General features: G+C 50.3%; 1 protein-coding gene across 5 annotated transcripts in view; it reads left to right on the forward strand.

Moving 5' to 3' along the window:
* The first annotated feature begins 1,323 nt into the window (after positions 1 to 1,323).
* The window catches only part of LOC109510195 (adenylosuccinate synthetase isozyme 2-like), a 21,079-nt gene continuing 12,089 nt past the window's right edge, over positions 1,324 to 10,313 (forward strand). The window contains exons 1-13 of one of the 5 annotated variants that reach the window (XM_019860341.1): positions 1,326 to 1,611; positions 2,354 to 2,456; positions 3,422 to 3,490; positions 3,562 to 3,612; positions 3,691 to 3,757; positions 4,229 to 4,336; positions 4,848 to 4,929; positions 5,019 to 5,145; positions 6,088 to 6,242; positions 7,511 to 7,635; positions 7,708 to 7,805; positions 7,888 to 8,037; positions 8,758 to 8,859. In XM_019860341.1, the coding sequence (XP_019715900.1) occupies positions 1,453 to 1,611; positions 2,354 to 2,456; positions 3,422 to 3,490; positions 3,562 to 3,612; positions 3,691 to 3,757; positions 4,229 to 4,336; positions 4,848 to 4,929; positions 5,019 to 5,145; positions 6,088 to 6,242; positions 7,511 to 7,635; positions 7,708 to 7,805; positions 7,888 to 8,037; positions 8,758 to 8,810 (1,347 nt within the window). In that variant the 5' untranslated portion in view covers positions 1,326 to 1,452 and the 3' untranslated portion in view covers positions 8,811 to 8,859. Of the gene's footprint in view, positions 1,612 to 2,353; positions 2,457 to 3,421; positions 3,491 to 3,561; positions 3,613 to 3,690; positions 3,758 to 4,228; positions 4,337 to 4,847; positions 4,930 to 5,018; positions 5,146 to 6,087; positions 6,243 to 7,510; positions 7,636 to 7,707; positions 7,806 to 7,867; positions 8,038 to 8,757; positions 9,171 to 10,313 lie in introns of those variants that run through there. The other 4 variants (XM_019860340.1, XR_002167091.1, XR_002167090.1 and 1 more) reach the window with 4 other exon arrangements.

Consider the following 10,313-nt stretch of genomic DNA (forward strand, 5'->3'; position numbering starts at 1 on the left):
TTTCCTTTGCGTGGTCTTCGACATTCCAGAGGACGCCCTGCGGGATGCTGGCGATCCTCTTCAACACCAATCCACAAACATCAAGGACAATCTCTGGAAACCTTCTCGTGGCCTTGGAAGCAAACGCTTGAATGAGAATGGCTTGCGCGCAACCCCAAGAGTTCCCGGTGACGGCTCAGCTCCTGTGTGGAATTCTTCAGGGCCGAACTGTTTAAAAAAAAAAGGGGGTTGGGGGGAGCGGGAAAATGCTCTTTTGCGCTGCCGCTGACCCACATAACTTAGAAACTCCCTGCAGTTTCTTCTTTTACATAATTTAACTTCTGGGATTAAGCTTTTGGCCTCCTTCTAATCGGGAAGGCTTGGGCCAATTAGTTCTCAGCCTGGGGTCCAGGACTTACACTGGCGAGTCTGGCAACGGCCAATCTGATAACACTTCTTTCATCAGATGAACTTCAATAAACGCGAGACACGACGCCTACGCGGGGAAGCGTTTCGGAGGTGGCGTGTGTTTGGGGGTGCGTGTCAAAAGATTCGGGTCGTTGGTATTGGGCCCGGCGACCGCTGTCACGAGGACCCGATTAGCTCCCTAGCTTCGCTAGCTACGATGCGAACCACCTGAAACCACTTCCCCAAGATTCCTGACGGAGGTCTCCTTCGAACTTTTTCACACAAGCAATGCGTATGCAGCATCCGCGGCAAACATTTTGATGACAATCTTTTTTTTTCAGCCATAAATATAAAAGGATGACAGGAAAAAGAGGAAGGACGACAGTGAGTGAGCTTTGCCTCATGTGCTCACATATTCTAACGAGTTCCCGAAGAAAAACAATTGCAAACACGAAGACCTGAGCTCAGATTCAAAGCCAGAACCTCTTGACTCTGAGTCAGATGCGCTAACCAACCACAATGAAGTCAAACTAAGATAGGTGCAGGTTGTTGAATGGGATGCTGGGGTGCAGTTAAAAGTCTCCATTTAAGACCACCTGGGGCTTTTTTGTTGTTGTAATTGCCAGGATTACGCTGTGAGTGAATTTGGGGTGTTTATTTATCAATAAATAAATAAGTGTCAGCATCAACTTCCACAAAAGTCCACATTTTCATTCACGAAATCGGATCTGTCAACCTCTTTTTTTCAGCTGCGTTCTCACAGGTACGCATTGATCTGCAAGCGGCTTATTCTTGCAACATTTGATAGTTGCTGCTATCTAGTGGAGAAGAAATGCAGTACACATTTCAAAAGAAAAGACAGCTCCTTTCCTCCTAAACGAAAAAAAACTCGCGCACAGTTCCTCTACTTCCTGGTTGTCGACACGCATGCGCATGCGCAAGGAGTGTGACTTCCTAGCGTCTAACGTTGCCGTGGGAGTGGGCTGGCTCCTGGACCACTCCGCTCAGCTGTGTTTGCCGAGCCACAAGTTAGCCTAGCCCCGCGGCCCCCAGCAGCGGTGGGATATGTCGGGAAGTGGGTGCCAGGAGCCGGCGACGCGGCCCGGTAGACCGCCGGTGGGCAACCAAGTGACGGTGGTGCTGGGCGCACAGTGGGGTGACGAGGGGAAGGGCAAAGTTGTGGACCTGCTGGCTCAAGACGCCGACATGGTGTGCAGATGTCAGGTTGGTGTTGCGTTCACTTATTTCGCGCCCTTGGTTGAGCTAGCCAGCGGGGGGAAATGTCAACCGATTCACCGGCTTCATTTCAGCTTATTTCATTTCATTTTATTTTTTATATCTGCACCAAGCTAACACTTTCACTGTCTCGCCGCCCAGCATAATCCGACACTTTGTTGCCTAAGTGGTATGTTGTTCTGCTCGGGTCACCTTGACGTTTTGCTCGGTGTTTTAAACTCACCATTCGTGGGAAGTCTTTGAAGGCACCTTTTGGTCTGGTTTGCCGTGACGGCGCTAGCTTTGAACTAGCAACAGTAGTGACCCCTCGGAATGGTTTGTTCACGACTTCACAGGAGGAGACTCCGAGCACTTACATTCGGACTGAAAAATATCTTTGGAAAACGACACACAGTCACCGTTCCGTATTTCGTATTTGTACACACTGATGTTGCGACACGGGGGGGGGGGGCCCTTCGGAAAAGGCGACACACCCCACCCGGTCACGGGGCAGCTCATGACCAAGTGCCTTCAATATTAAACAAGTGCCAGAATGGTTCCAGACACGTACAGGATATGGATGCAAAATGTTTGGCCTCGCTGGAGCCCAGTGACGTTCCAGATGACTCGTAGCAAGTGCTCGACGCTGTTTGTTGCCACCTGCTCAACTATTTGGTCATGCAAAAGTTCTCGAACCTTCCTGTGGGTGTCTCTTGAAGTGTGTGTGTGTGTGTGTGTGTGTCCCCTGTAGGGCGGGAACAACGCAGGACACACGGTGGTGGTGGACTCAGTGGAGTACGACTTTCACCTCCTCCCCAGCGGCATCATTCACCCCGAAGTCACCGCCTTCATCGGTGCCTTGCGCCCACTCTGCGTCACCGACACGGTGCCCCTTTTGTGCTCGGACGTCCACACCTTGGCCTGGGGGCCATTTGCGGCCCCCCACCCATTTTCAGTGCCCCGCGGCATAGATTAAACATGACATTTGAATATGCACAGCGAGGATAGTTTCAAAAAAAAAAAAAGAGAAAAAAATGGTGGATGTGGGCAGAGTGAGAAAGTATGGTGTCGAACATGAATAGGTACCACTACTGCTCCGAAATGGATTCACATTCCAAACGGCTTTTCGAGCTATGCAAAGATACACATTTCTATCTCGCTGGGGTTGGGCTACTGTTCAGTGCAGGGGTGGACCCAGTCGAGTGAGATACGGGGCCATTGGCCACCCTAACATCTTGAAAAAAAAAAAATCCTTCACAATTTGGCTTCATCACCTTGAACAGAAAGCTGCCATGTAACGGTCTTCCCCGTTAACTAGAAAATGTTCACCATGCATCCTTGCTGGCTTGACTGAATTGGATGAATCAACGTTGAAGAATTTGAATGGATTTTTTTGCACATGCCCGTCTGACGCGGAAGCTATCGGGCCACCCCGTCCGTGCCTGCCCCTCGTCAGCCCTTTAGTGCCATCCGCGCGAGCGCCCCCGGGGTGGCGCCGACACCAACCGCCTTTTTAGGACTTGGCGCTGCGGCCCTGCCGCCTCCAGCGGAATGCTTTTGACTTTGGCAGCCAAACGTCAATGCGTCTGCGGTAGCTTCATTAACTAATGGGGACGCACTTTGCGTGCAGATTTGTGCTCTGTCGATAGCAAATTGGGAGCTTCTGAGCCGCCAGCGACGAGGGGCCACTGTCGCTCTTTCTGGTTGATTTCGTCTGGCGAATGAAATTCCTTTTCTTTTCAAACTCCGGACGCCTCCAACGCCGCGGCAGGTCACGGCTTGACCGCGGGTCTTGTGCTTTTGTTCTTTCCGGCCCCAGGTAACGGCGTCGTGATCCACCTGCCGGGCCTGTTCGAAGAGGCCGCAAAGAACGAGCGCAAAGGCAAAAGTGAGTTGGCGTCGCTCGGCGCGAGTTGCCTCTTCGGTCTGTTGGGTGTCAACCTGTATTTGGGGGCGCAGGTCTGAAGGACTGGGAGAAAAGGTTGATCATCTCGGACAGGGCGCACATCGGTAAGTCCCGCTTGCGGATGCGTGCGTGAGCGAGTTTTTTTTAAATTTTTTTTGTCGGCTTATCTGCCTCCTCCGCAGTGTTTGATTTCCACCAAGCCGTGGATGGCATTCAGGAGCAGCTGAGGCAAGAGCAAGCAGGCAGGAAGTAAGTAACTCGATACGGCGATCCCGCCGAGCGTTCCGATGGTTAACGCGAAGAGAGGCGGTGTTGTGTTGTCAACATGCCCATTGTTGCGCTTTTTAACTGGGCAAAGTCAAGCAACCGCACACGAAGCATTTTGTACCCTTAGCGGACAAAACGTCGGTCCCGTCCATATCCATCCGCGCGCTTTCCAGACGACATGACGTCGGCCCGCCGGCCAATCGCAGAAATACTTTGAATGTGATGGTGTCCACATTTTCATTGGAGAAGTTCAAACTAGCCATGGGCACTGTTTTCTGTGTGTGGAAGATGACACACTATCGAGAGTGAGGTTTGCATTTTGTGGTTGCGGTCCCGCTTTTGCTGACATTCTAAAAAAACACCTGAAATAATACGTCAAACTCTCTTGTGTGATCCTGCTCGCTCACTCATTTCTGAGGCGTATTTTTGGCTTTTGTCTTGTGCGCGGCTCAGTCTGGGGACGACAAAGAAGGGCATCGGTCCGGTGTATTCCACCAAAGCGGCGCGCAGCGGCCTCAGGATCTGCGACCTGCTGGCCGACTTCAAAGACTTCTCCGACAGGTTCGGGAGCTTTTTATCTTTCCCGCGTGTGTCTCTCAAGTCCCGTCGAGCCGCAATCTAACAATGTTTCCGAGATCACTGCGCTCTTCCTCCAGCAACTCTCCAAGGCTAACTTGGAAGCCGCCTTTTAAGGGCTCGATGTTTTGGTCGTAAGCCTTTCGTCACGCTTTTTCTTTGGCTTCCACTCGCCCATAAACTTGACCTGAACAAGTTCCGCACCTGCTGCGGTATTGCCAGCGTGCAACTAAAGCTCTGTCACGATTCTTGGTATCGTAGCCAGGGTTGTTTATTGACCCAACTTCAGAGTGGGCGAGGCCTTCATTTTTGGGGGGGCCTCGACCGTCGTCTTCAGGTTGATAGCTGCCATGTCAGCAGTCGGAATAAGCGCAAGCACGCAGGAGTGTTTGATCCTTCACCTCCCGTATTTCATCCCGTGGTGCCCAGAGACATTCATTTGCTTGGCATTTTTTTTTTTTGGAGCCTTTGAGATTGTTTTGTATGTATGGTGCAGGTATAAAGTCTTGGCTCGGCGGTACCAAGCCATGTACCCCAGTCTGCATATAGACATGGAGGGTGAGCTGGTCAAATTAAAGGTAAAGGCTGGAAAATCGGACATATTAATAATTGCTTCCACAAAATCGCAACACCTTTAAAGGTGATTTTTTTGTTTTTCCCTCCCCAGGCTTACGTGGAGCAGATCAAGCCAATGGTGAGGGATGGCGTTCACTACATGTACGAGGCTCTTCACGGGCCTCCAAAGAACATCCTGGTGGAGGGAGCCAACGCGGCACTGCTGGACATCGATTTCGGTCAGTCGTCCGTGCATACATACGTGCCGGAGAACGCGCACGTCTGCCGCCATTGTGTCCCTCCAACCGTGTACGGTCATCCCCCGTGATCTCGCCGTCCGCCGATCGAGGATTTTTCCTCTGAAACATCGTGATCTGTTGAAATGGGTTCATCTCCAAAATAGCTGATCAACAAACGCAAAAGTCAACGTGCGCATTCAAAAGATGACGTATTGTCAAACTCGTGTTATTCTATATAAATATACATAATAAGTGTTATTCGCAGTCTTTGCTATTCATGGTGGGGGGCTGAGTTATCGGGGCTTTCACCTTTCCAGTCCACTTGCATCGGGGCCAGTCAAGGCGGCCAGATCCAACAGACGCGGCTGCGGTTGGAAACGAAGCTCGTCGTGTGCGGCAATTGAAATCTGCGGCGCCACCAACGGGAGCGCAATACAAATCTCCAAGCCTAAATCATGTTTTGGGCCTTGGCCGGAGGTCCGCGCTCTCCTTTGTTTTGTCACAGCCCTTGTTTTGCACAATGTTGTCGGCGGAGCGGGTCAGTGCTTGTGGTCCAAACACGGCGGGGGGAAAGGGGGGGAGCGCCGCTATCAGGGCGCCCGCCGTGTCCCTCTCATGACACTCGAAGGGAAACCGGGGCAAATGTCACGCGGCGGCACGTGGCTTCCTTTGTCACTTATTTGCCACGATTCCCTGAAAGGATCGACGAGATGACCGGCCGTCACGGGCCTTTTAGCGACGCGGCACTCGGCCGTGCCGGATGCGATGTTTGCGTCACGTTTGGGAAGAAAAAGGGCCACGCGAGGCCACCTCGTCACCCGTGTCGACCTTTGCTCTGCGGTCACTGAAAAAAGGTTGTCGGATCATGTTTTGTTTTTATGAGTAGGACAAGTAAGTATCTTGCCGTTGACTGGCCACGCTCCTTTTTTGCGTCTTTTGCAGGGACGTATCCGTTCGTGACATCATCCAACTGCACGGTGGGCGGGGTGTGCACGGGCCTCGGCATGCCGCCGCAGAACGTCGGCGAGGTTTACGGCGTGGTCAAGGCCTACACCACCCGGGTGGGCATCGGCGCCTTCCCCTCCGAGCAGAACAACGTACGTCGGCCAACTCGGCGTCTCGCCGAGTGGCGCCAGCGTAACCGTTGCGCTCCCGGTGCAAAACGTGAGGCGCGCCCACAGACAAGGGCCGCCTCCAAATACTGTAAGTCAAATACGCCAGTCGGACTTTCCGAGAGCGCTTTGGAATGCTTTCTCCCGCTGCAATCAATGACTCCCTCCCAAATGAGCCTTGCTTGAGTTGCTGCGCGTGCCAAAGAGTGAAACTTTTGTCTTTTCCGACACTAGCACCTAGAGGAGGCTTTGCGTCATTGCCGTCATGGAAGATTTTTCTGACTATTTCGGCCAGGGGTCGGGAACCTTTTTGACCAAGAGCCAGAAAAGCAAAATATTTGCAAATGTATTTCAGTGAGATATATATATATATATATATATATATAAACTGTATTTTAAAAGTGAATTCAACAAAATGTCAGTATAATAAGCCTCTGAATGTATTCTTTTAAATAATTTCGTGATAATACTCACCATGAATGTGAATGGTTTTCCGTTCCTCGCGATTGCGAAAAATCCAGCCAAACTAGCGGTATTTTGTCATTGCAAATCAGACACACCGCAGAACCCGTTCTCTCCACAAAGGCGAATCCTTGGGTCCATTCGTCCCAAAGTCTACCAAACTTGTCATCTTTTTTTCTTTTCGGCATCTTATTCACTTCGGATTAGCTTTGAGCTAACGGCCGGGCGGGTTGATTCAAAAGGAGGCGTATACCTGTTTCCGCAGCAACGGCAACGTTGGCCAGTATCATCCAATCAAAATGGCTCTTGGAGCCAACTGCAGCCCTGAACAGGAAATGAGCAGTAAAAAAAAAATAAAAAAATCGATGGATGGACGAAACAAGCGAGAATATTTTGTTTTATCTGCGAGCCAGATGCAATCATCAAAAGAGCCACCTATGGCTCGTGAGCCTTAGGTTCCCGACCCCTGATTTAGGCTCATGAACCTTTGTCATCACCATGCTGATTGGTTGGCAGAAGAAAAACAAAAGAATTGAAATAGTGCTACATGTTCTCACGTTTGAATTTGTTTAGCTGGTAAATATACTGGTATGTAACAGTATATTCTCCATCCATGAAAAAGTTTTCTTCCGATCCCCTTGGCTTTGCGAGGCGATGGGTCAGCTCCAGGCGGGCCTTTTGACTTGACTTGAACGGACATTCCCGAACACGGTTTGTCTGCTTCCGAGCGGCGACGTGGGTGATACTTTTGCACGCGCTCAAGCAAGGTGCGCCCGTGTCGCGGCATTCAGGACGTCGGCGAGCTGCTGCAGACCCGCGGCAAGGAGGTCGGGGTGACCACGGGGAGGAAGCGGCGCTGCGGTTGGCTCGACCTGGTGCTCATCAAATACGCGCACATGATCAACGGCTTCACGGCGTGAGTGAACCAACCACCTTTCGGGCAAACGTCGGCTTGGCGACGCGGGCCTAATCTCTGCACTTTTCACAGTTTAGCACTCACCAAACTGGACATACTTGACGTCCTCCCGGAGATCAAAGTGGGGGTGGCATATAAAGTTGACGGCCAAATGATACCGCACTTCCCAGGTGAGTGAAGAACTTTTTTTTTTTTTAAGCAACACCATGACGGTGAGGATGCGATTTTCAAGTGATGTGACCACACGGGCAGCCAATCAGGAGGTGCTGCTGCACGTGGAGGTCCAATACGAGACGCTGCCAGGCTGGAACAGTAACACGACGGCTGCCAGGAGCTTCGACGATCTCCCGGAGAACGCCCGGAAATACGTACGCTTCGTGGAGGAGCGCGTCGGCGTGCCCGGTATGAATGCGCGTCAAGGAAAGAGAACGGATTGCTACGATTACTGCGATTTCAGTGGCCGTGTAGGAGAAGCAAACTTTTATTTCGGCCACTGAGAACTCCAGTGGCCTAAGTCCCATTTGTGGACGCTGGCTCTGACGGTGGCTGGTCGTACCCGCAAAGTCTTGGAAATGGCTTTGGAACCTTTTCCAGACTGATCGATTTGGATTTTCTTTGGATGGTGGCCTGATGCGTTTGTTTCTTGAGGTCTTGTCGCCTCCTCGACTCGCTCTGAAAGATTCTATTGACGTGATTTCTTGATTCAACAAATGCGGTGCTAGGGTCTTGCCTGTCAAATTGAACTTGGCTTTCCCAAAAATGTCGTTTGTTACTTTGTGACTTTTTCCACATAGGAGCAGGCAGTTTGGGATTTTTTGGTGCCGAAATAAATTCAACTGGCATCTAGAAGCAGCATTTTGTATTTTCTTGCGTAGGCTCTGGGTGATGATGATTTAAACCTCTTTGTGTGATAGATATGAAGAACAAAAAAATCGGGAAGGAGGCAAATACTTTTTCATGGTCATGTACGACGAGGCAATTTACTATTTGATGCCCATCATCAATGTGTAGAGTTCCATTGAGAAAAAATGGGAACATCCTTGGTTGAATACGTCCTGTTGAAAATAGCCATTTTCGGAGTTTTGACGCAGGGTGTAAAATGTCCTTTTATTTTGATTGCAGTCAAATGGATCGGCGTGGGCAAGTCTCGGGAGTCCATGATCCAGCGCTTCTAGACGCCACCAATATCCTGTCAGCCTCTTCAACCGCGTGCGCACGCACGCGCACGCCCAGCCTGACTACCTGACAACCTGACTGGACTCTCTTGATTTCTGACGCAACTGTCAGACAGGGAAGGCTTTTTAAACACTGTGCTGTCAGAATTGCTTCCGTCCGGGATGCGAAACCTCATTCGCCGTTTGTACCAGACCCTCAATAAGCTCCGCATACACCAGCGCCATTAACAAACCGATCCACCCACGCTGTGCCTGTCTGCCGTCCTGTTTTTAAAAAAGATGATTCGTGTTCCATTCTGTTCGTCAGCTGGACGGGTACTTTCTTGACTTAATTAAAGGTAAAAGGGATCTTTTCATATTTACTTTTTGTTTTGGAGGGGCAGTAAAAAAAAAGGATATTTTATTCCTGTTTCACACAATGCATGCCTCTTTTACAAATATCAAAGATTTTAGTTGACCACTGAAAATCTGGTGTAACTCTTTTCCTCACTCTTGGGTTCGAATTGTTACTGTTGCTCTTTTCTTTTTCTATAAAACGAGTTGTTTGGATCCAGAGCAAATGGCGCCTCAGCCTCACCTTGAAAAATTAAATGTGTCAAACTAATGTTGCAACTTGTTACTCCGTTTGAATATACAGCTTAGTTTCTCAGCCATTGACACACAATCAGCCAAGCCGCACGAAGGTCCGGGGCGGAAGAGCCACTTGGATTGGAAGGAAGGATGCACTCTCATGTCAACACCAAGAGGTAAGCAGAGCTGCGGCGAAAGCACAGATGTGGCGATAAATTGTCATTGCGGGGCGGAGGTACCGATCTCTGGGCGCTGGGTTGGAATGCTGAGAAATCTGGACTCTTGGGGGGTTTTGATGAAAGTATGCCAAAGACACGTCCTTAACATACGGAGGAAGTAGTTTCCACATTTTGGGTGGGTGAATGTGTGTATTTGGAAGTTTGGAATACTTTTTCTGCTCTGCATTCCATTTTTTCGTCGGATATCGTCACCTCACGATGTCTTTTGTTCTGTATCATTTTAGTTGAACAGTACAGTACTTCAATCGTGTCATTTGAGAGCACGGACGCTTCAAATGGGCAAAAGGTGAAATCGGCGTCTGGTAATTGCGAGTTTCATTTTGAACACGAGGTGACGCCCTTGAACCGCAAATGATGGGAAGCCTCCATGAGCACCGCGTGCCAACTCGAGTGGGATCGTCTTCTGTCTTCTGACGGCTTTTTTTTTGGCCCCTGATCCAACTTATGGAAATGTTAACATCACAAAGGCTGGAAGATGTGCATTGCACCTGGAAGCTCGCCACGCGTTTTTTTTATGGAATGCATCTTGACGACAGTCATTTCGTTTCTTCCCCCCTTTACCCGATAATGACAACACGTTTTGTGTTGCCAAACGGGACTCGATGGCGAGCCTGCGCGCGCAAAGTCGTCGTCGGAGTGCTGGCGCGGTCGTGAGCTCGTTTGAAGCGAGGCCTCACCTGCGGCTTCACCTGCC

Source organism: Hippocampus comes, unplaced genomic scaffold, assembly GCF_001891065.2.
Source record: "Hippocampus comes isolate QL1 unplaced genomic scaffold, H_comes_QL1_v1.1 scaffold39, whole genome shotgun sequence".
In the NCBI taxonomy this organism is placed as follows: Eukaryota; Metazoa; Chordata; class Actinopteri; order Syngnathiformes; family Syngnathidae; genus Hippocampus; species Hippocampus comes.